Below are 25013 nucleotides of genomic sequence, written 5' to 3' on the forward strand. Positions count from 1 at the left end.
ACTGAAAAAAAGCGAGAGGGAGAGAGAGAGGGAAACTTTGCACTGGGAGATCGGGAAGGTGGATTTTTTTCTTCTTCTGCTCGCTTAAAAAAGCCAACAAAACACATCCCTCTACTTTTGTCCCTCCTTTGCAGACAACTTGTTGCAGATCCCCGTGGAACAAGGAACTGGGAGCGTGGGAGCCTCTTTGCAAAGGTTTTATTTTCTTAATACTCTTTCTGCGTTTGGAAGTTGCTTTCTCCGCTGCGATTACTTTTTTTTTTTCCTCCGCCGTTTTCTTTTTTAAAACATTTTCCCCCTTTTTTGTCCCCCCTCCTTTTTCCCCCCCTTTTTTGATTTTTTTTTCCCCCTCCGCGTGGAGCGCGGGAGCTCGCCGGTGGGCTTTCCCGGGCGAAGAAGAGGAGGCTTTCGGCGCTGCCGTCGTTATTCTTCCTCCCTTTTTCCGCGCTCCGCCGGGGGGGTGGGGGGGTGGGGGTTGCCCGGCCGCCCGGTCCAGCTCGGTCCGCGGAGCGGCGGAGGGGTGGAGGGGGAAGGGACGCGCTGTTTGGTCCGGCGGGGAGGGTGGGGGAAAGCTGACGGGAGGACATGCAGGCTCGCTACTCCGTGTCCAGTCCCAACTCCCTAGGAGTGGTGCCGTACCTCGGCGGAGAGCAGAGCTACTACCGTGCCGCTGCGGCGGCGGCCGGCGGGGGCTACACGGCCATGCCGGCCCCGATGAGCATGTACTCCCACCCGGCCCACGAGCAGTACCCGGCCGGCATGGCCCGAGCCTACGGGCCCTACACGCCACCGCCGCAGCCCAAGGATATGGTGAAGCCGCCCTACAGCTACATAGCCCTCATCACCATGGCCATCCAGAACGCTCCCGATAAGAAGATCACCTTGAACGGGATCTACCAGTTCATCATGGAGCGGTTCCCTTTCTACCGGGACAACAAGCAGGGCTGGCAGAACAGCATCCGCCACAACCTCTCCCTCAACGAGTGCTTCGTCAAGGTGCCCCGCGACGACAAGAAGCCCGGCAAGGGCAGCTACTGGACCCTCGACCCCGACTCCTACAACATGTTCGAGAACGGCAGCTTCCTCCGCCGCCGCCGCCGCTTCAAAAAGAAGGACGCCGTCAAGGACAAGGAGGAGAAGGACCGCCTGCACCTCAAGGACCATGCCCCGCCGCGCCCGCCGCCGCCCGCCGCCGCCGCCGAGCCCGAGGGCGGCCCCGCCGGGGGCAGCGCCGCGCCGCCGCCGCCGCCCGTCCGCATCCAGGACATCAAGACGGAGAACGGCACGGCCTCGCCGCCGCAGGCCGTGTCCCCCCCGGGCGCCGCGCCGCCGCTCGGCGCCGTGCCCAAGATCGAGAGCCCCGACAGCAGCAGCAGCCTCTCCAGCGGCGGCAGCCCCCGCAGCACCCTCCCCTCCAGCCGCTCCCTCAGCCTGGAGGCCCCCGAGCCCCCGCCGCCCCCGCCGCCGCCCCCGCCGCCGCCCCACCACCACGGCCCGGGCTTCAGCGTGGACAACATCATGACCTCGCTGCGGGGCTCGCCGCAGGCCGCCGCCGAGCTGGGCGCCGGCCTCCTGGCCCCCGCCGCCGCCGCCCCGCGCACCGGCATCCCGCCCGCGCTGTCCCTCGGGGGATACTCGCCGGGACACAGCTCCGTCTACGGCTCGCCCTGCGGCCAGGCGGCCGCCGGCGCCGCCGCCGGCACCTACCACTGCAACATGCAGGCCATGAGCCTGTACGCGGCGGCGGGCGGCGCCGACCGGCCCGGCCACCTGCCCTCCGCGGCCGCCAGCCCCGCCGAGGACCCGCTGCCCGAGTACGCGATGCCCTCGGGCGGCGGCGGCGGCGGCGGCGGCGGCGGGGCGGGGGGCGGCGGCGGCGGGGCGCTGGGGCACGGCGGGCTGGGCGGCGCGGCGGGCGGCCACCAGGAGGGGCACCACCCGCACCCGCACCAGGGCCGCCTGGCCTCCTGGTACCTCAACCAGGCGGCGGCGGCCGCGGCGGCGGCGGCGGCGGCGGCGGGGGAGCTGGGCCCGCTGGCGGGCGCGGCGGGCTACGCGGGGCCGCAGCAGGGCTTCGCCGCCGCCCCGAGAGAGGTGTTCGAGGCGCCGCGGCTCGGGCTGAGCGCCTCGCCGGGCGGCGGCGGCGGCGGCGGCGGAGGAGGCAGCGGGGCAGGGGGCGGCGGCGGCGGCGGCGGGGCGGGGGGCGGCGGGAGCTGTCAGATGGCCTTCCCCGGCAGCCAGCCGCTCTACCGCACCTCCGGGGCCTTCGTCTACGACTGCGGCAAGTTCTGAGCGCGCCCCGTCGCGGGGACACCGCGGGAACTCAGCTCCGCTCCGCACCGAGCCGCCGGCCCTCGCAGCGCCCGCGGAGGGAAGCGGGCGCATCGCGAAAAGCTTTTGTACAGAGACAGCCCCAAAGCATGTCTTGGTTTGTTAAAGGACAGTGTTACTCCAATAACACGTAAGTTTTGTTTTTCTAATTGCTTTGAGAAATACTTTTTTTTTTTCCCGCCCCCCATCCCGCGCTCTTCCCCGTCCCTTAAGGTATTGTCATGCCCCGTGTTTAAAAGGGAGCGAAAAGTCCAGCGTAGAGTACCAGCTTCTTTCCCCCTCCCCTTCCTCTTCTACAAGGACTTGTTTTAAAATGTAAATGGCGACATAGTAATTTATTTTTAATTTGTAGTTGGATGTTGCGGACCAAATGCCAGAAAGTGTTTCCCCCTTTCCTGAAAAGTGACGTTATAATTGACTGAAACGCTGATTTTTTTCACTATATATAAAAAGGGAAACTGTATTAATCTTATTCTATCAATATTTTTCTTTTTTTTTTTTTTTGTTGAAAATATTCTGAAGGTATTGCATTGTTTGTTTATTAATAAATTACCATTCAGTTGGAATGATCCTTTACATGTCTGTATATTTTAATGCTTTCATTTAGAGAGAGAGAGAAAGAAAGAGAGGGAAAAGGGATTTCATAACTGACTTTGTCGCTGGAACAGCTTGTTCCCCTCCGCACAAATTCCAAAGACCATTTAGGAACTGCCAGGTCGAAAAATCCCTTTTCAGTCTCTTCTGCAATATGTTCCACTTAGTCAGCTCGCCTTATCCGCTAGGAAAAAAATACTTTCCCATGGCAGCTCTGAGTTGGCAAATAAACAAACACGTTTTCTTAGCAATTAATGGCAAGACCTGGAAACATTTGACCATACACAGTAGTATGGCGACATTAGGTTGTTTTAAATGATATGCCTATGTAAGGATATATTAAGTGATAACTCCGAGGTAGAAGTGCATGCACTAGATTCCAGACCATGTGTAACTGTATATGTCGAGCTATCGATCGCTCTGTGTGTGTTTCGAATGTATTTATATCTAGGATTTACATATGTACCTATATTTAAAGAAGGATTACGTATTTATTTATAGTTTCATATACGTATTGCATATTTTTCTAAACTCCAGTGTATAGCAGATGCCAAATAATCTGTAGTACGTGTACTCTTAAATATAATGCCAGCATATAAATTACTGCTTCTTAGAAGTGATAGCAAAGCGTGCAATCGCATCAGTGAAGCCGCTTCTGTAACACATAAAGTTCTATTTTATTTCGGGGCCGAGGGGCAAGAGTAGTAGTGTTAAAGGGTACTTGTACAGTCTACCCTTACACCTTTACAGCTCTGCATTACTCCCGTCCTTCAGGGACTTCACTGGTCCGCACCTCAATTGCTCGGACAGATTATTTTTCAAATATTTTGTGGGGGCGAATTTTTCTTATATAGTTGCTTGGGTGCTGTTTTGGTTTGGTTTTTCTTTCTTTTTTCTTTTTTCTTTTTTTTCTTTTTTTCTTTCTTTTTTTTTTTTTTTTTTATTTCCTCTCCTTACCTTCCTCAGTTTTCCTCAAATCGGAAAAAAATATATATATTACCAGGGTAGCAAATGAGTGCTGCACAGACTGGCACCTTGTCAGATCAAGAATTCTACCTTCTGGAAAATTTACTATTAAGAAACTACGGTCAGTGGGGATCACCTTCCCCTTTTGTAAGTAACCACCAAAATGCAATAAATCCATTAACTTAAAAGAACCGGCCTTGTCAGTCAGACTTGGAAATAAGTTTATTTGATTACAGACATTTAAGGCCTAAAAACTGCTTTCAAGATAATACAGTTTCCTATCAGAATCTCTTATCTAAAGGCAACACTTAGCAGTAATTGCTGTTGCATTGTTAAGGGTTACGCTGTAAATAAATACAAAGGTATTTACAGTTCAACCTTATTACCTCGCTTTTGAGCTGTGCTTCCTTCCAAAGCAATAGTCCCATGTTTAGAAAACACCTCCAGCAGATGGAATGAACCGGGGGGAGTGTGTCATCTTAGAACGCGTGGGCTTAGAACACGTTTATTTAAGTATGGCGTAGTCTTTGCTTTTTCGTGCTAGTACCTCTACGAAGATTACCGGGTGCCTTATTTACGTTTATTTGTTTGCTGAGTTGGGTAAGGGAACCTTAAACGCTCCATCGCTCAGTTGTGGTAAAGCTGATGAGGAGGACGAGCAAAGCTGAGCGCCTTCGCTCCAGGGACATATTTTAATTTCTGCTCCCCGTTTTTCACCAGTAAAGGGAAACAAAATGTTACCTATTCTCGGTGGGGCTCGCTTTCTGCTCCGCACCGTCCCTCTCCCGGTACCGAGCGGGGGCAGCGAGCTGGCGGCTCCCGCCCACCGCCGCCTCCTTGGGAGCGGGGCTGCAGCGCCGGAGGCACGGCGGGGCTCTCGCTGCCTTACGGCCCCGCTTCCCCTCGCTTCAGAGGGGACCCTCGGCGGGGCAGCTCCCTCTGCCTTGGCACATGCGTTTGCCAGCGGGGTGGCTGCATAATAAGCCCATTCCTGCCCCCCGTCATGTATTAAAAATAAAATTTAAAGAAGGCAGAGGGTAGAGGCGATTGAGCCTGCTATTTGCCTGTTATTTTTGTTGCGATCAGGCGCCGGCTTTCCTGTAGTTTGGGTTTTCTCAGCGGTCTGCAGCGGTAGGGTGTTTGCGGCGAAAATAAATAGTGGGGAGCGCAGTTGTCAGCCCGGCTTGTTTAATAACCCGTTGCATTGTCAGTGGTGCTGCTCGGCTGGGGAAGCTGGGGGGCCGTGCGAGGCTTGAACAAGTGCCGTGTGTAATTACTGCTAATGCTCGGGGCGGTGCGCGACCCTCTGCCGCGGGGCGGCCGCGCAACTTGCGCTGCCCGTGGCCCTGGCTGCGAAAGGGCGGGCGGTGCGGGCTCGGCGGGCCGGGAGGGCACAGGGAAACTTCCCTCTCGGCCGCAGGTAGGTCGTGTCGGGATCTTCTGCCCCCGGAGGGGATCCCTTTCCTGAAGTGACGTGCGTGGTGTCGGCGGAGGTCACCTCCTGCTTCTCGGTGTGACGAGCTGGCTCACCGCACACGCGTGCCTTCGTCTTGAGTTTTAAAAACACTGCTTTATTTAAATTATTATCACAATCATAATCATAATCTTTTTTTCTCCCGCTCCCCACAGAAATTGATCACAACGAAAATAAGGTTAGCAGTGCTGGCTGTCCCCGCGGCAGGCAGTGGAAGGTGCGGGCTTGGCCGCGGGAGCCCCGCCGGGCGCGCAGCCCGGTACCGCGGGTCCCTGCCTGCGCGACATTGCACGGACGGGGGTCGGCATCTCTGGGCTCTGCCGGGCCGGACCTTCGTCGTGAGGCAGCTGCTGGGATGGGGAAAGGCCGAGCAGGCTCGCTAGAAATCTTCCCGGGCTGGGGCAGCGCGATGGGAGGCAGGGAGCGGGGCATCTGCCATCGTGAACTGCGGGCGTGGGGCCCAGCGTGGGGCACGAACCCTTGTTCCTCCTGTGCTTCCCTCCTCTTGCGCACAGGAGGCAAACCCGAGCGAGCGTCCCTTCTGACCTGTGATTGTCTCCCAGCAGAACTGGGCCTGCCCTGAACGCCACGGGAGATGCGGTGCGACCTTGCGCAGCGGTGGGCACGGGACGTGCGCTGAGAGGTGTCCCCGTAAGGCCTCGACATCTGCGGTGGCAGTCCCTACAGCAAACGGGGACACTTGGCCCCAGCCATGCCTGCGGAGAGGTCATTTAGGCGCCAGGTTAGCACGGCGCTTTGTGGTGTTTTTGTTTTTTTAGCTCAAACTGATTTTTTTTGTAGTTTTCCAAACTGTTGCTTTGCTTTTTGTCTATAAAACAAAAATTATTTTTTTAATAGATTTGAGGAACCATTCCATTTTCGTGGTGGTTCTGGTGGTTTCTCACTTGTACTCGCTCATCTGTCACTTAAACTGTGGAAAACGTAGAGAGGAGGAATATTCTCCTTTCTAAGTTTCCTCCTTAGTATTTCTTCTTAAAGTAATTACAGTTCATATTATGTTCCTATTATGCAAAGGTCATAATCAAAAATAGCAGAGAAATGCATGCAGATAGTCGAGAGGGCATGGATTAAAACCCCTTCCCTACCGCCACAGGCCAGGTCAGATGGAGAACATGGTGGGGCTGTTTTGTGGATAGAGACATTAATGGAGTGGTTCCAAACCGGCGTTTTATGATATCTGGGACCCTTTCTGATAGCCAAGAAGTTCGAGAAAGGCGTTTCGAAGTTAGAGGCTATTTTCATAGCCGGGCACAACTTCGTAACGCTGTTGGTAACTCTGAGGCTGCAGCGCTTTGACCAGCTGCCTGTACGCTGCTCTCACCTCCCCAAAAGCACGCCGCTGGAGCAGGACGAGCTTAGAGTTTCGCCCTGTCCTCTGGAGGCTTGGCTTGGGCGTTTCGGGCGAGTCGCGCTTGGCGCACGCAAAAGCTGCTGCGGGCTGTGCGGGCTGTGCGGGCTGTGCGGGCTGTGCAGGCTGTGCGGGCTGTGCGGGCTGTGCGGGTTCTGCGGGCTGTGCGGGCTGTGCGGGCTGTGCGGGCTGTGCGGGTTGTGCGGGCTGTGCGGGTTCTGCGGGCTGTGCGGGCTGTGCGGGGTGTGCGGGCTGTGCGGGCTGTGCGGGTTCTGCGGGCTGTGCGGGCTGTGCGGGCTGTGCGGGTTGTGCGGGCTGTGCGGGTTGTGCGGGTTGTGCGGGCTGTGCGGGTTGTGCGGGCTGTGCGGGTTGTGCGGGCTGTGCGGATTGTGCGGGTTGTGCGGGTTGTGCGGGCTGTGCGGGTTGTGCGGGTTCTGCGGGCTGTGCGGGCTGTGCGGGCTGTGCGGGCTGTGCGGGTTCTGCGGGCTGTGCGGGCTGTGCGGGCTGTGCTGGCTGTGCGGGTTGTGCGGACTGTGCGGGCTGTGCGGGCTGTGCGGGCTGTGCGGGTTGTGCGGGCTGTGCGGGTTGTGCGGGTTGTGCGGGCTGTGCGGGTTGTGCGGGCTGTGCGGGTTGTGCGGGCTGTGCGGATTGTGCGGGTTGTGCGGGTTGTGCGGGCTGTGCGGGTTGTGCGGGTTCTGCGGGCTGTGCGGGCTGTGCGGGCTGTGCGGGCTATGCGGGTTGTGCGGGCTTTGCAGGCTGTGCGGGCTGTGCGGGAGGCAGCGCGGGAAAGGAGCGGTGGCGCACGGTCGGGGGCTGCGCGCCTCTCCGCGCCCGCGTAGAGATGAGCGTGAGGTAAAAGTGCTCAGTCTTCATTACGTCGTTGATTGCGTAGGCAAAAGCGTGTAGCGCCGAGGCGCGCACATGGCTCCAGTGCACAGCGCAGGAGAGCTGCGGTGCGGCGCGGCCCCTGGAAGCTCTCCCCCGTCCGCTTCCCGAAATAAACCATTTCAACAGCGACGGCTAATCGAACATTAGCTTTCAATTAATTTCACTCTTAAAGTGATTTAAACTCCTTCGCGTACTCAGTCCATTTTCCCCGTCTCCCTGTGCTGAGACCAGTCGTGTTGGCTAAATTCGTCTGCACTTTGAGATGAGCTAATCTTTTGATTAGGTTTTTTCGGATTTTTTTTGAGGGGGGTGGGGGTCGTTTTTGTTTTGTGGATTTTGGTGGGGTTTTTTAGGCTAGGAGGGAGATGAGGACACGGTGGTGCGCGCTGTCAGGGCGTGCGAGGCTGAGCTGTGGCTGCGCGGGGGCGCAGGTAGCGCGCAGCCGGGGTGGCGCGGAGGGCGCGCCCAGGTTTGCGCGGTAAGATGCGCAAGAGGCTGGCGAGCCTGGGGTGGCTGTGCTCTAAGGGAACCGCTCGGAGCTCCCCAGGGACGTGCGCGGGTTTCGGTCCCGTATTTCGGTCACAAACTCACGGGCTGGGAGGGTACCAGTCATCATTCCCGTATCGGTCCCCCCCCAGCTTTTTTTTCCTTTTCCCTTCTGCCTCGCCTCCCCGGCGTCTTGTCTGTTGTGAATCCGCCCCAAAGGTGGTGCGGTGCCACGGTGAGCGTAGCCCTCCTGGTTTAATTACGCTGGGGCTCATAAAGCCATTCGCTTCTTTCCAAAGTAATAAACAAACGTCGCGTTAGGTCAAGATTGATGGTGTCCATGCAATAAAAACGGGCCAGGTCAGGAAGGAATAAAATTCAATCAGAGCTCGCGGAATCATTTTTCAGGGGACAGAAAGACAGAAAAGGAGACGGGGGTCAAGGGAGACGATGTCGCCATTCACAACACACCAGCCGGGAGGGAGGAGGGCGAGGGTTAACGAGCGATTGTTTTTTATCAAGCGGAGCCTAATTGAACGAAACAATAGCCGCATGGAGGGGGGTGGAGGGGGAGAGGGCCGGCTCCTTACCCGGTAGTTGCGGGGCCGGGCGGCAGCCCCGTACCCTGGTGGGGGCACCGGGGAGCCCTCGCAGCACTGCTGAGCCCCCCATTCCCCCTTAAAATGGTACACACGCACCTGGGGCAGCCGGCAGGCCTTGTCCTAGGCCGGGGCTGGCCTTGCAGGTAGCGTTAGCAATCGATCTGGGGGACCACAATGGGAGGACCCCTCATTTCCCAACGAGACGTCCTAAAAGACCTGCTTGGACGGCCAGAGAAGTAAGCCCCAGAACTCCAGAGGGTAACTCCGGCTGGTCTGGCCGGAGCGGGAGCCCTCCGTGCCATTTGGGACTAATCCCTTGAGTGTAGTTCGGTGCTGAGGCTGCTGGCGCCCAGCAATTTGGCAAGCGGCTGCGAGGTGGTGCTCGTCGGACCCCCGACGGTCGGAGGGTGCCGGGCTCGGAGGAACAGGCCCGTCGGAGGGCTGTGGTGCTCAGGGAACAGACGGGGAAGCCCCTGCGACCCGAGGGACAGCTTTTTGTCCTGGCCTGCTACGCCAGTGTTCTGTGCTGCGCGGACCTGGGAAGTAGCCGGCAGTTTCCCTCCCTCCTTTAAGCAGGCAGGGTCTTTGGGAGGTGGGGGGAATTTCTCCCTCACCCCCTGAATGTATTTTACACACCTCTGCGACCTTCTAGGCCCGTAGCTTGTGCCTTGCTTAGCATGCGTGTGCCACAAAATAATGGCTGTTAAAAAGCGCCAGGACGGAGAGCGAAGGGAAGGCAGCCCGAGCTACCGGTGAGGGCTCTCAGGATCTCCGTCTGAAAGAGAATTGGGTGTTCGGCAATAATTTTTTTTTTGCCCCCTAAACAAACACAGCTTGAAACGACTTGGGTGGGCAGAAGGGAACAATTTGTGAGCCAGAGAGCAAAGTGAGATGGGCAGGCAGCCGGCCCACAACTTACCTGCTGGGGACTTTCACCTGACCTTTAGGTGTCAGGGGGCTTGGTTGTGCCGTGTATCACCCCACGTTCAGGTCAGATGCTTTAGATTGCGTTCAGCAGAATTAAAAAAAACAGCAGTGAAAACCCCAAACTGGAATCCCCCCTCCTTTCCAGCCCCCATCACCTCTGGGGAGAATCCAGGAAAACCAACACATTTAGAACCATTAACTCTTAAAATAGCTGAATTTCCTCCAGTAGAAAAAACGCAAATTATTACACTCACGATTTCAAGATATTTATATATTATATGAATCGATGAATAAACAGGTCATATCACTACAACCATCATCCCTCGGAAGGCAAGTGCTCGGATCAGGAAAGAAAGGCCATAAACCTTTTTCCCAAAATGTTCCTGGAATTTATTTACTTGCCAGAACATTTAAGCTGCCGAGTTTAATTTCTTTCCTTTTATTCCTCTTTTTCCCCCCTTTTAAAAAAAATAAATATTTAAAATAAGGAAAAAGAAGAATGTTTTCCATTGAACGATAATGCAAAAGTACTGATAATATCGTCCGTAGCAGAAGTGAATTGTTTAAACAATGTCGGTGCTTGCAAGATTGCGCAGTATAAATACATTCCCAGTGCCGTTTTGATGCGGGTTTCGAGAGAAACTCTATTTTCTGCATGTGTTCTGTGTGTGCATTTCCCCCGGCCCGGTTGTGCGGAGGCTGAAGCCGTAAGCGGGCGGAGGACACGTCGCCCTGCCAGCCCCGGGCCGGGCATGCCCGGCTGCCCGCGGCGTGGGACGGGGCCGGGCGCTCGCACAGCTCGCCCCTGCCAGCGAGGAGCTCCCCGCCATTCTCCCCAAGCGAGGATTTATGAAAGTGCTGGCGGCCAGCGCTTCTAGCCTCGCCTCTCAAGGATGGGGTGGATTTAAAAATTGAATAACGAATTGCAGAAAAATTACGACTTTCTCCCGACGCCATTTCCCACCCCCCAAGCGCTCCGCCGGGGGGGTGGGACAGTGATGTCCGCGGAATGCACCGGTGCGAGCTCATTAGCAAAGCAAAGGTTGCAATTAGCGTCTGCTGCTGCGAAGCGACCTCTCCCCCGCCCGCCTCTCCTTTAGCCCCCATCACCAAATAATTGCGAAGTATCTGTTGATGTTTTTCTTCCACCCGTCAAAACGTTGGAGCCCTGCCTGCTCCAGGGCTCCGTCCTGGTTTTGTTGTGTCTGGAGACAATGCTCAGCCAGCGAACCCTCAGAGGTGAAGGGGGGTCACAAGGGGAGGCAGGAGCGCGGCCCTGCGAGCCGACGGGGGCCTCCCCTTGCCTCCCACCCCTGCAAGCCTGCCACCCGCAGGCGGGAGGGGCGGCGACCCCCGCCCGGTGCCCCTCTCCCCGCGCTGCTCCGGGACAGCCCCGAGCGCGCCTTCCCGGCCGGGCGAGCAGCGGGAAGAGGATGTGACCCTCATGTCCGCCCGGGGGGGACGTGGCTGCTTTATGTGCAAGGCATCGGGGGGAGGTGGTGGCGGGGCAGACTCTTCCATTCTCCCAATTTACACCTAAATTTTATTTTTCTAAATACCTTGCAGCACTCGATGCGTCTCCGAGAGCCACCAGTGCCGGCCGCAGAGCCTCTTCCCACCACCCCCCTAAGCCGTGTTGGAGCCCGAGGAGAGGGGCTGCGCTGCCTTCAGCCCCCATGTGCTTTTACCCTTCGGGCTTGCTCTCCAAGCTTCGAGGCGTATTTTTAGATGGCGCTGGCGGTTTTGCCCTGCGACCCCGCGGAGAGCCCCGTCGCTTTGTCTCGCCGGCCTTCCGCACCGGGGCCGGGCGGAGGGCGGCGGGCGGGCCAGCTGTGTCGCCGGCGGGCCCTGGGGCAGCGCCGACCCCCGGCCCGGCCGCTGGCGGGAGTGCCAAGGGCTTGTGCTCCCCTGGGGCCACCCCACCTCAGCCCCCGCCGCGCTCCTTGCTGCCTGCAAGCCCACGAGTGGCCTGAAAGGCCTCCAGAGAAGGAAAAAAAAGTTTTAAAAGGGCTCTTGTGGTACCGTTGTCACAACAGGTTCTGGGGAAGGGCAGCGACCCGTATGGCGGAGGCGAGGGCTGAGTTATGGCTGAGAGACGCGGTGCGGCGGCGGCGGCGCTGACAGGCGGCGGGCGCGGTGGAGCGGGCCCGGCCGTCGCTGCTCGTAATTCCTGGCGCTGCCGGGCAGGGAGCCGCAGGCAGGGCCAGGCCGGCCTTCCCCACCGGGCCCCAGCCCTGTGCAGCTCGCTGGGCAGCAGCTGGGCCCTCTCTCCTCTCCCTGCCCGCCCGAGTCCCCTGTTCCTGACGGGGCGCACTCCCGGGCAGCCCGCACCACTGCTATCCTGCTTCTCCCCGCAGCAGCGGCGCGGGGTGGACTCTCCTCTTCCCACGACGTAGTGGAACAGGCTGTCCGGGTGGGGACCCCCGAAAGAGTCCCGGGCCCGTATTCCCGGCTCCGGGCAGGGCAGGGTGTGTGTAGTCAGGCCCTGGCCACCAACCGGCCTTTCCCGGCCGGTGCCACAGCGGTTCCGGGAAAGGTTAAACCCATCGTGTTTTTCTTTTTGTTCGGTGCTGTGCTGAGGATGGTTGGGAGCTTGCGAAAGATGTGAGGGACTGGGGGCCTGCTCGGTTATTTACTACTGAGGCTCCTCTTTTCTATTAACGAAGCTGCAGTGTTGCAGTACATGAGTACTGCAAGTACATGAGACCAGAGACGGGCAGAGGGGGAATGTATCTTTCGATCCTGTGCGCAGAAAACGCTTGACGTGCACACGAAACTGATGTGGAGAACACAAGTCTGTAGCTGGTGTATCAGCTACATATACCTTATCATCTCTCTAAGTTGAAGCTTGTTAGTGGTTTGTTTTGTTTTGCTGGCAAGTTATTATTTATTTCGTTTTCAAGACGTGGTCCCGTGGTCAAAGAGCGGTACTTTAGGAGCAATTAAGAATCAGGCAGGAAGGTAGTGTTAGGGGAACCGAAAAGCAGTTCTGACCTTTGCCAAATGGTAAAAAGCAGTGGGGCAGTGTACATTTTGTCCTGTCATGACCAGGACCTTTTTTTGTTTTGTCCCTACAAAGGCAGCAGAAAGACACCCAGCACCAGGCCACCGCGAGGGACTGCTTGGTATAGAATCAGTTTTCACTTTCCCATCTTTTTCCCAATTTGTTCTCCAATATAGACAGAGAAACCAGAGAACGAAAATGCTTCTCTGGAGTGTGCTACGGTGAGAGATGCCAAAGAAAAGACCCTGAAGTCGAAGCTCTCAGTCCTCGGCAGCGACGTGTAAGCTAATATTCAGATGTACCAGCAAGCCTGCTAGTGAATCACTGTAAGCGAAAAAGTAGTTTGCTGCCATAAAAAACGCCTTCCCATAAAAGCGCTGGAACACTTTTAAAAATAATTGTTCTGCTCGCCACCAAAGACCCGCCACCCGCAGCCCGTGACCGCCTGGCCGAGGCGCTGAGGCGGGCGCAGCCCTCGGTGCGGCCGGGCAGAGGGAGCTCGCCCCCTCCGCTCCCCTCCCCTCCCCTTCCCTTCCCTCCGCGGCCCCGGGGCGGGGGGGAAAGCGCTGGGCACGGGAGAGCCGCCCGGCCGTGGCAGGGTGCGGAGGCAGCCGCAGCGGGTGCCCACGGCACAGGGGCGAGCGCGTCCCGCGAGGGCTGTGCAGGAGATCCACGCGGGGTGAACGCTGCGGAAGAGCGCAGCTAATGCATGGACATGCGCCCACGGGAAGGGGGATTAGTGCTGGTTTACTCTTAAAAATAAAGCGGGGGGCAGCCGTGGAGTCGCACCCGTTCGAGGAGAAAAACACCCAAGGAGGGTTTTTATAAATATACCCACAGGAGGTGAGTGGCAATGTGTGTGTGATGCCGTAGGGAGGTCCAGGCCTCCGGACTGAGTGTCCGTGACCTGCTCGGCGTTGGTCTGTGCTGGAAGGTTCCCGAGGGTGCCGCGGAAACTGCGTGCGGGCTGGAGAGCTTCACACGCGCGGGGAAATGTAAGAGGGACATCCTTCTGCCTCCGCAGCCTCTTCTCCTCTCCGCCTTCGGGCTCCTACTCTGTGCACCTGTAGGCAGGGTCTCAAGCAGCGGCCGGGCTCCCACGTTTCCCTTTCCCCCCTCGCGCTTTGGAAGGAACAGCCCCAAAGGAAGCGGCGGCTCCGGTTGCCCGGGCGCGCTCCGCTCCGCGCCGCGCATTTCCCGCGGCACCTCCGGCAAATGCCGCCCTTGGAGAGCGGAGCATGGAGCATCCTCCCGGCTCCCCCGGGGCTGCTCTCCAGCTCCTGTCACCTGCATCACTTCCATCATGGAATCGCTCCTGGGCACAGCTACCCCCCCCACCCCGCGATTGGCCTCCTTTTAACAGGGGTCCCCCCTAGACGAAGTTAAAAAGCAGGAGATGCACTTGAAGTAAGTGTATCTCCTGTGTGCCTCCCTCCTGTGAATCTTGCTCTTTGCTCACTTCCAGGCATAAAGTTAAAATGATGGGAGTAATTGGTGGGTGGAAGATCCTAAACCAACGGGAAATGTATGGGCTTGACGACCTCTGGATAACCCAGGTACCTTGGCACAAAAAGCAAAAAAATATTTACTCACCTTGAAGTTTCTATTTTTTTAAAGCTTTTTTTATTTATTTTGTTTTTATTTCTTAAGTCATCTTTTGAAATGCTTCAGGCTCCTGTCTGAGGTTTAATTATAGTAAGCAGGAAGAGGGTGGAAGGGGAATGGTTTGATTCTTGGGGGAGGGGGTCAAAAATCAAAACACCCTAATCTCCCCGGATTGAGAAGGTGCTGGACAAAAAGGCTTTCTGTGACTCATGCACACTCTGAAATGAAGATCTGAAAAACATATACAAGCCCCAGCTTGACTGGTTTGAAAGCGATTCCAGCAATTAGGAATTAATTCAGCATGGTCAAAAGGCGATTTCACTGCAAGTTATATCAAGTTATCCAAACTTTTACAGAGTTCAGGTGCTGGGAATGGGCTGCTGGGGTGGAGGTAAGGCTGCAGGAAAGAAAAACAAGGAGTGTTCAGGAAAGGCAGAAAGGGCAAGCTGTGGAACAAGGTCTGGAGGCATGGTGAGCCCATGTTTGCACCAAAGGTCTGCTGATGAGGAGAAGGGAGGAGTGGGGGGCAGGGAATGTTTTTTTTTCTCAAATGGGATTAAGTACTAAAAATGTGCTGGAGGTCCTACAGAACAGAAAGACAAGTCTCAACTAAAAATGAAATCAATGGGTTTGGCTGATCAATTTTTCAGGTACAGTATGATCCTTCCCCAGTTAGTGGCAGAAGACAAATTTAGCCCAGGCAGAGCTGGCCCTGGGATGATGTATGGGGCAAGAGGCACTGGGAGGATGTAGAGGGTGGAGGCAGGAATAAAAGTGGTCTTTTAGACACAGGCAGGCCAACAATAAAACCATCACAGGGAGGACCAGCTGCCCACCCTGGTGGCTTATGGCAGTGCTGGCCATCTGTGGCATGGCTCCTGTGATGCCTGCTGGGCCCAGCCAGGGCTCAGGCGTTGGGGTTGTTCCTCATGAGCTCCACGTCAGCGTCCACCATCTCCCTCACCAGCTCCTGCAGGAAGGAGAGAGACAGATGAGGCCCCAGTGCAGGGACAAATGGCAGCATGTCAGGAATGCCCCAGAGCATGACAAGTCCCCCCCTGGCCCCCACAGCAGAACCAGGAAAGGATGGAGTGGTTTTGGGCCCTCCCACAGCAGAACCAGGAGATGATTTTGCGGCCTTGTTGGGCCCTTCCCATAGCAGAACCAGGAGATGATTCTGGGGCCTTGTTGGGCCATCACAGTGCAGCCCTGGCCCAGGCCCTGGTGTGTCAGTGCGCTGCTGTGCCCTGGGATGCCCACAGCTGCCACCGTGTCTGCTTTCTGCAAAGCAAGGATCCATGCAGAGGCACCCAAAATGGGGTTTCTCAGGGTGCCCAGGTCACCCCACACAGAGGTGTCCCCCTTCCTTTCCCCTCCCTGGGAATTGTTTTTAGAGGACGTGAACACCCAGCAGGTACAACAGAAGGACCTCTCACATCAAACGTGACTCTGGGCTTCCAGTTCAGCTTTTGCCTGGCTTTGGTGCAGTCTCCTTGCAGAAAATCCTGTGGAAAAGAAGAGAGAGGCACTGTAAGGACCACTACCTTCCCCACCCCGATGGCCTCCCCATTGCTCCTGCTTCCCTGTGGGCTGAGTGTGGACTCTCACTACTGGACTCTCCCAAGGACAAATTATTTCTCTTGAAGATGCAATTTTAGTGGAAGCTCATATGCCTATTAAATCAGCAGGAGGCAGCATCCTTTTGCCAGGCTATTTCAGATGGAAAGAGTTATTTTTTGTGTGTACACAGAGGGCTTGAACTCCAGCCTTACAGCCGTACAACAGTGAACATTTTATAAGACGTTATTGTACATCTTAGTCATGCTGGAGAATGAGCTGAATAAAATTCTTTTCCCCTGTTTGTTTAAATAATATAAATCACACAGCAAAAAAGGCACCTAGTCTCTTTCAAATAAAAACATGATCACCGACAAATGATGCTGAAAGATTGTTATGGGTGTGGGTAACCACATGCAACACCAGTAAACACCCAGCTTTTGAATGTGCGCATATTTTTTTCCTAGAGTATTTTGACTGCAAATAAAAGTTTAAATATCTCATAAATGAAAAGAAATTGCCTTGAAATCATTACAGAAACCAAGACTTTGGTCATGTTCACCTTACTGTTCAAGTATCCTTAAAAGAGCTACCACACCAAAACAATCCCACAACCAGTCATCAAACATAATGTAATAAAATTAAACAAAGACAAAATCTCCTTTAACTGCATTTCTAATTGAATACAAAAACTGGCTGTATCTTTCTTTAAAATTGGAAGACAGTGTTTAAACAGTTAGTTTTTTCCAAATGTATGTGTTGATTGAATAAAATATATCATCTCTTCTCACAAGCTGTGTATCTTTGTAGCAATAAATAATAAAATTATATCTGTCTAGGTTTAAAGAAACCCAAACAAACCCAGCTTGGTTACAGAACAACAAAGCTAAGGATGAATTCTTCTCTTTTATTTGACTTTGTGGTGGTAACACAGCAGGCTCTCCAGAAAAATGCAAGAACTGCTTTTTCTCTCCCTCTTCCACCCTCTGACCAGCGGTGGAGCTAAGGAGTATTTTGTGAATGTAGATTTTTTTTTTTAACTTGTAATACTGCATGCTACATTTTTCAGATGCTCTCTGTTATCTTATGTGGTTCAGGTCATGTTAACTTCCAAAATCACCTCATCCTGTGCAGTAAAATGTAGGAAATTCTTCATAATTGTGCACAAGAAAGCTAGACAGCGTGCTTCCAGGAGCAGAGGAAATCCACCAGAGGAAATATGGCACTGAAGCAGGGGATGTGGAACAAACACGTCTGCTGAGACTTATTCCAGGCAGCAGTTTTACTAGTTCAGTCTTTAGGTTAAAAAGCATTTCATCCTGCCTTCAGAAGAGAGTAAACAGATGGATCAGAACAAAACGATATGAAAATTTAAAAAGTGCCATGATTTCCTTAAATTAGACTAAATGATTTCCTACTGCAGCCCTATAATGGGCTTTTTGAAACTGCAGCAGACAATTGAGGCCAAGTCATGCAAAACTGCATCAACTTGAGGGATCCCCTGGAGGGTCGTGTGAATATGGATTGCAGAATCTGGTTTGAAATGGGAAAGTCGCCCATTAACTCTGATAAAATTTGGATCAGACTCTAATGTGCTCATGGAGGTATGTCTTTTATCTGGAGTTCAGTTAATTTACATACATGTGTATATATATGTGTCTGGAAACAAGGAAATCCTTCATAAAACAATAATTTCGGTATAAAAACAATTGCCTTTTATTCAGCCCTAATTCAAGCCATTAGCTAGAAGTGAAGTGTTTTAATATCACCTAGTTTTCTGTCATAAAAGCTATATCATCAAACTTAGATTTTCATTTTTATAAATGCTGTGTAAGTAAAACTTTTACATCCACAATCTTTGTATCAAAAGCATACTTTGAAACTAATCCTTATCTAAGGTACTGGCTTCCCATTTTAAAGAAAAAATTACTAGGAAGCACAAAACGAATTGCCATGGCTTGCTGCATGTAGCTGCATTCTGCTTTTGAACAGCTTGGGAGCAGTCTTTTAACTGTCTTGGACAAATGCTTTTTCTTAAAACAGATCATCTACAAAAATACTTTACCTAATTCCAGCCCTTTATTCAAAAACATAAACACTCATCTGCTGAGTAGGCCAAAATATGATTGGGGGGAGGCTGCAAATCAGTAAAAGGGAAGTATTTGCAGTGCTGGATTATACACAGAGGTCACACAAACAATTAGTATGTTGAAGCCATCTAGGTATAAAATCCCTCATGTTTTTCCTTTAAAAAAATCACAAGCTTTAACAATAATGTAGTAAAGGTATTAAGGCATTATCTGTGAGAAAAAAAGAAAAAGGGGGAAATAATGGAATATTTAATATATATGATAATACAAATTCTCCAGCTGACTTGGGCTAAAAGATTTTAAGTGACTCTTCTGAAGAAGTTTGTGTCCTTTTAAGGAACACAACTTTGTTAATTTATTTGAAAACAGCATTACAGAGAGAATATCTCCTAGGCACTTTTGAAAAGGTTCACTGAGAGAAGTTACTAGGTACAGAGGCCAAATGAAACTATAATATTAACACCATATTACGCCTAAACTCAAGGTTTGATTGTATTCTTATTAGCCAAAGCTTCGACACTGAATGGAAATGATGACTGGAACAAAGCTATTCCTGATTAAAGGATTGTATTGCAGTCACGTTTCCTGTATTTTTCTACAAGTAGCTCATAATATGAAAACAATAAGGTAATTACAATAAAATAAGAATATTAAAAAAAAAAAAAAAAGCTTCTCTTGGAACAAAATGACTGCTTCTTTATATTGTTTAAGACTTTCACTGAAACCAGAGATGCATCTGTCAGGCTTCCAAAAGGAAAAAAAAATTCCACAAACAACCCCACCATCCAAAAAACCCCTCTGGTATATTAATCATTAAAATGTATTAAGTTTTCAATAGCAAGGCATCACTTTCTGGAACTACAATCAGATCAGAAAGCGAAGAAAGAAGAGATCAGATTCCATTGGAGAAAACCTGAATTTTTATTTTTTGGGCAGTGGGGAGGTGGTTTGGGGAAATGGGGGGTTGTTCTTGAAAAACATCTGCTGCTGAGTATAAACTGCCCCATATCCCTACTCCTGATGGAAAAGCACCTGATGAAATGACACCACTTGAACACCACTTCATGTTATGTATTCCTGCAGGATTACTTTTTCTGTGCCATTGTGCTTTACATACTGATAGGAAAACAAAGCCCTTTGACTCCCTGAAAACTCTGAGGGTTTAGATACTGAGCTTAGAGTCTATAACCCTGAAAACACTGACTAAGGCTTTCTGTTGTTTTTACAGCACTCAGATCATGAACATAAAATCAAGCCTTTGCTTTTACTTATCCATTTTGTAAGGAACAAGTCCTTATTTTCCACACAAGCAGTTAACATAAGTGCCTAGTAATGACAAGTTTTAATGGCACACTAAGACTCAGAAACAATGTCCAGGTAAATATTTAAAGGGAAGGAAGATGGAAAGACAGCAGTCAAATTCCCTGTTGCCACTTAATAAGAGCAAGTAAATTCTCCTATGGCTTTATATGCAGCTCACTGTCATATGACTGCCTCTCAGAGAACAGAATGAATTCATATGATGTGAGTTTTTCTGTTTTACATTTTCTGCAATTGAGGCTGTGTAACTGTGTAGAAAATACCCCATTATTACTAAATTTGCTTTTGTGATTATTCAATTTTGTTGTACAAATGCACACACACAAATGCATACAGATAAGCAGCAAGAAATTTGTTATGCAATGTGGTAAGGCATTTTTAAATTTGGCTTTTAAGCCATGAGACAAAAATGTAAAATATTTTAATGTAAATATCACATTTCCCAAGCTCTTGTTCTGACTGTCATTGCGACTCCTATTTTGTCTTGAGCAGTGATTGATCTGGTTTCACTGTGCATTGTATCACTGTCTCATTCAATTAACTTTAAATGAAAATTTAAAGCCTCAAGACAACGTAAGAAAAAGGAGATAGTGTGGCCTGAAAAAGGCCAAGGCTTCCTTTATTACTACAGCTCAGTTGATTCCCTTTCAAATGTGCCTTCACTGAAGCCAGCGCCCAGTGCCAGCTTTTGCTTTCTCTTACACTAGAATAAAACTGAGATCAAGTCCTCAGTAAAACACCTGTGATGGAATTGTGCCCAGCTCTGCTTGCTAAAGCACAGACAAGGCTTTACCTCTAAAAATAAACAAACTTGATCTAAGCACACAACAGTATAACTGCATCTGAAAAGCAGCCAGGGTTACGTTCACAATCAGCACCACTGCTTGGAAGGTGATTTGTTACATCAGTGCTCCCATAAGCAAAGAGCACTGACCCAGCATGGTGGAGGCTCTGGCTTGAGTGTTTAGCCTTGCACTTTTTTGCTCAAGATATTTTTTTCAAAAAGGATTTCAAGTACAGAGGGGCCAAAATTTCCTGCAAACTCCACCAGTGTTTTATTTTCCTTATTTTCTTCTTAAAACCATTACCTTTTAGCTTTAACTTATCCCATTAAAAAAACAAATAAAAAAAAAAAAAAACAAAAAAAACCCCAACAAAACACGTAGACACTTGATTAGACTGCAATTTTGTGTTTTCATCATTATCATAGAATCCTAGAATAGTTTGGGGTGGAAGGCACCTTTAAGTTCATCTGGTTTAACCTTTCTGCACTGAGCAGGGACATCTTCAGCTAGGTCAGTTACTCAGAGCGCCGTCCAACCTGACCTCAAAGGTTTCCAGGGATGGGGCATCTTCTACCTCTTTGGGCAATCTGCTTCAGATGCTTCAGTGTTTCACCACTCTCATCATAAAACTTTCTGCCTTATATGTTGTTTAAATCTACCCTCTTTAAAACTATTACCCTATTACCCTTTGTCCTATCACAACAGGCCCCATTAAAAATTTATATCACATGTATATATATACTAAGGTTTATCTTATTAAATAATCTCCCCTCTGTGTACTTCCCGAAACATTTCACATTTACAGATGCTAAACATTTAGCATTTTTTAAAGAGGGTTTAAGTAGCAAATCTCAGTAGTAACACCAGCCCCACAGTACATATAGTACTGTGCATGCACAGTGCATCTGCTGCAGCTTCTTGCTTGGAGAACAGCCTTGCTGAAGTGTTGCAAACATGCCAGGAGACTGCATGCATTGCTCACTAGGCAGTTCTTTCACCATCAACCTTATCACCCATTCCCTAGTGTTCTGCCACATGTGCCACCAGGCCCAGAGACATCATGCTTTAGCCCAGATGCAACACTGGAAAACAGTTACTGTGACTTCTTTTGAGCACTCTGTTAAGAAAAGTAGAAATGTCTGACTAAACCAGAGCTGTAGAGCCTGTAAACTTGTGCCTTACTGGTGCAAAATTCAGTGCACCACTCAGCCAAGCTTGGACCAAACCCCAGAAGGAGTCACAGTAATGAGCACTGTGTCTCCTGTGCGCTGCTCTGCCTGTTCTTCGGGAGATCCACGGGACAGAGAACACTGCCTTGGCTTCTCTGCAAAGGGTAGTATTTGTTATAATATCTATAGTAACAGGGATGAAAACCCTGTATAATCATAAAGCAAGAGACTCCTATCTCCATAGTAAATGTGAGGAGACTGAAGATAAAACAAAGTGAAGAGCGAAGACCAAGCCTAACAAGAAACACAATAAACATCTCCAGGAATTTAAGATGAGCCAAAATGTGTTGTCGCTCAGTTTTCATTTTTTCTTTCCACTGTTCTTAGAAAAGCAAAGTTGTGGAGCAGTTAGGGTACCAAGGGAATAGAAGAATGCCAGTGAATTTGGTTCCTGATCTAAATTTGTTTTAATGCAGCATGAACAGACTGCTTTCCACTCTTGGGTCAGCAGTCTTTTGCAGAAAGACAGTATTGTTCGCAAAGAACCACAGGAAAAGGCAAAAGGCAAAAGCAACCAATAGGCTGAAACTCACATATAACTAAATGCCATTGAAAATAAGAGGCACAATGTTTTTTTCCCCTAGCATGTTTTCCTATGCAAATCCCCTCCCTATTCAGAAAGTTTAATCTTTACTAAAACCATGTTGAGGAGGAAGGGAAGGGGAAAGAATGACTTGAGGAAAGGGCTGATTCTGCACGGCGCTGAGCCCCTGTACATCCGAGGGACCTTGGCAGGCTGCGAGTGCTGGGCATCTTTAGGGTAAGGTCTTATCTCGGGACCCCCCTGTACTGCAGCAATAAGGCATCAACACAAACCACACAGTCAAGAAAACCTGAGCACAACCTTGGCTTTTCCGCCAGGAACCAGGGGCGTTAGAACAGCGGCTTTATCTTATCAGTTTGATAATCTTTAATTTGACCAGCTTCCAAAGGGTTAAGGCAAATGAACTCGGAACAGCAATAAACATTAGGGCGATAATAACAGTAATGGAGCTCCTTTCCCTCCTCCTCCTCCTCCCCTTCCCCTCCCTCCCCTGAGCCTTTTCCACTTCGCTGCTGCCTATCAGCCCCAAGCGAAGCCGAAGCCAGAGCTCTCTCTCAATGACAGGGGGTGATAAGAGACTCGAAGAAAACAGCAAGCTGTCTGGTCTGCTCAGGAAGTCGGGGACGGCTGGTATTGTCCATCGGCGGGGCCACGCGGCGGCCGGAGGCCGGGAACAATGCTCCGCTCTGGGGAAATGGGCTCACTCAGCGCCGGTCCTGGCAGCCCCACGGCCAGCGCAGATAAAGCGCCGAGGCAGGAGGGGCTGGCCCCAGGTGCCGCCGGCGGGCCTCGATCGCTGGGCCGGAGGCGCTGCCGCCGCTCTCGGCCGCGGGGAGGGAAGGCCGCGGCCCCGGGGCCAGCGCCGGCGGAGCTGCCGGCACAAGAGCCCCTCACAGGGCTGAGCGCTACTCAGATCTGTCTATGTGCCAAGCGAAGCCTGAGAAACATCTTGGCCAGAGCCGTCCCTCGAGCCAGATAAAATTCCTCCCGAATTACAGCCCGATATCCCCGAAGGCAGGGCTGAATTTCACTCGCTCTGGATCCGGAGCTGAGCTCGCTCGTCAGGAGCCGTCCCGCACAGCTCTGTGCCAGGGCACCCCGCTGCAAGCGGCACCGTGGCTGCTTTTCGGGCTGCCGTGCCTGAGGCAGTCCGGAGAGTGTTCCCCCTGCAGCAGGGAAAGCCCTGCTGCCAAAACAGCGAAATTCCTGCAGCTGGCTGCAGTGAGGCCGGCGCTTCCCTCCCTCCCAGTTTGCCCTGAGGCCCAATTCTGCATGCCTGGGAAGACCTGGAAATTGTTCCCCAGCCTGGATGTAAGTGCAATTGTAATCTCAGCTCGTGGCCCTGCAAAGTGCCAAAGAGGCTTCCGAATAGCAAGATCATTTCTAGTTCACAGGAATCCTTCTCCTAAAAAAGCAGAGAACTTCTGGAGGAGAGGAAGAAAATCAAACCCACTCCATTTGCCATATACAGACCATAATTATGACAGCACAGGCATGAGGGCTGGACACAGTCCCAGAATCAGAAAAAGGTTTGGGTTGGAAGGGACAGTAAAGATCATCTAGTTCCAACTCCCCTGCCACGGGCAGGGACACCTTCCACTACACATGGTTGCTCCAAGCCCCATCCAGCCTGGCCTTGAACACTTCCAGGGATTGGGCATCCACAGCTTCTCTGGGCAACCTGTTCCAGTGCCTCATCTCCCACACAGTAAGGAATTTCTTCCTAATACCTAACCTGAACCCTCTTACAGTTTAGTTTAAAGCAATTCCCCCTTGTCCTCTCACTACATGCTTCTGTATAAAGTCCCTCTCCAGCTCTCTAGTAGGTACTGGAATGCTGCTCTATTTTTATTTTCTTTTCTTTAGGCTGAACAACCTCAAGTATTTCAGCCTGTCTTCACAACAGGTGTGCTCCAGCCCTCTGACCACCTTTGCACTCCTCCTCTGGTCTTGCTCCAGCAGAAGCGCTTCCTTTCTGATATGTCGTACTGGGTCATCCAAACACACACATCACAGCTAAAATCTTAAGCATGTTTGCTAAAATGCAAAAGAATAATTATCAAAGTAAGATTTTCCTACTCTTATAACAAAATAGAAATTCTCTTTGCAAATGCTGGTACCACTCTCACTGACTTCTGCTGCTCTGTAGCCTGGCTGCTGATGTAGGAGCTAACAATTCCAAGTTTCAAACTAACCTGGGCATTAAGAGGTGTCTGAATAATGTGGGTTTTGCATGGCATGGATTAGAAGTATTTGTGAATTTTCCTTATATAGCAGAGGTTTGGAGGAGGTTGTATAAGAGTATGCTTCTTCAGGCTCCCTAGAGAAATGTGTCACATGCACATCTCTAAAAACCAAGACCCTGAGAGAAATGAACCTCCTCATATAGATGGAGATCAGCTGTAGTATAGAGAAAGAACAGGTTTCTTATCTTTTCATTGGTACCTTCAAATCCTGCTTTTGCTCATGATTCAATGTGTTTTCCTCTTGGTTTACCTGTTCTCTACTCTGACAACTATTTTGGGGATAGAGAGTAAGATAATAATGTCCTCATCGTATGTGGCTTTATTGTTGCATTATGTATATTTAGGTGATGGCATGATACCTTTAAAATTTTTATGTGTAATTCTCACTTTTTTAAAATCTGTTCTGATTAGTTTTCTCATCACTCCCTACTCTTCACATTTTCTGCAGAGATCAGGAAATCACTTTGTGAAGTTGTTTGACTTCAGCTGGCTTTTTTTTTTTTTTTTTGTGCAGGAATGAATGTCTTTTTCAGCTGTCTTTGCTGACTGACATGTCAAGGTGAATATGAAAACTGATAACCCCAGAAATCCATGCTGCAATCCTACTTAATTTCTTCTCTTCTTCCACTAAAAGATACTTCATTTATAGCAACTTATATTGGAAATGTAAACAAATTCAGTTATGATCTCTGGTCAATAACAAATAATAAATAACAAAACAGTAAACATTGGGACAGCTATCTTCTATTCTACTTACAGATATTTATCCATCTACTTTTAGAGCACTAAGCAGCAATTTAATAAATGCAGATCTATGAACTCAGGATATTACTTCTTCATAGAATTATAATTTTTCTTTTAGAGGATGCATTGTTTGTGGTGATTTTACTACCCCATGGACATTCACATCTGAAAAAAAGTCATGACATTTGCTACGTTAGCATCAAAATGATACTAAAATATTTTTTTGAATGGCATGCTGTTATGTTTGCCCTA

General features: G+C 51.0%; 2 protein-coding genes across 2 annotated transcripts in view; one reads left to right on the plus strand and one right to left on the minus strand.

Moving 5' to 3' along the window:
* Positions 1-567: 567 nt before the first annotated feature.
* FOXC1 (forkhead box C1) lies at positions 568-4666 on the plus strand. The gene has a single exon (XM_063177403.1). It carries the CDS (start codon positions 586-588, stop codon positions 2290-2292), a length of 1707 nt encoding a protein of 568 aa, XP_063033473.1. The 5' UTR covers positions 568-585; the 3' UTR covers positions 2293-4666.
* Positions 4667-14241: 9575 nt separating this feature from the next.
* GMDS (GDP-mannose 4,6-dehydratase) overlaps positions 14242-25013 on the minus strand; it is a 409268-nt gene continuing 398496 nt past the window's right edge. Inside the window, exons 10-11 of the mRNA XM_063161557.1 lie at positions 15683-15751; positions 14242-15216 (exon numbers count right to left, since the gene is read on the minus strand). Coding sequence (XP_063017627.1) covers positions 15154-15216; positions 15683-15751 — 132 coding nt within the window. The 3' untranslated portion in view covers positions 14242-15153. The remainder of the gene's footprint in view (positions 15217-15682; positions 15752-25013) is intronic.

This window comes from Melospiza melodia, chromosome 1 (assembly GCF_035770615.1).
Source record: "Melospiza melodia melodia isolate bMelMel2 chromosome 1, bMelMel2.pri, whole genome shotgun sequence".
NCBI classification, from domain to species: domain Eukaryota; kingdom Metazoa; phylum Chordata; class Aves; order Passeriformes; family Passerellidae; genus Melospiza; species Melospiza melodia.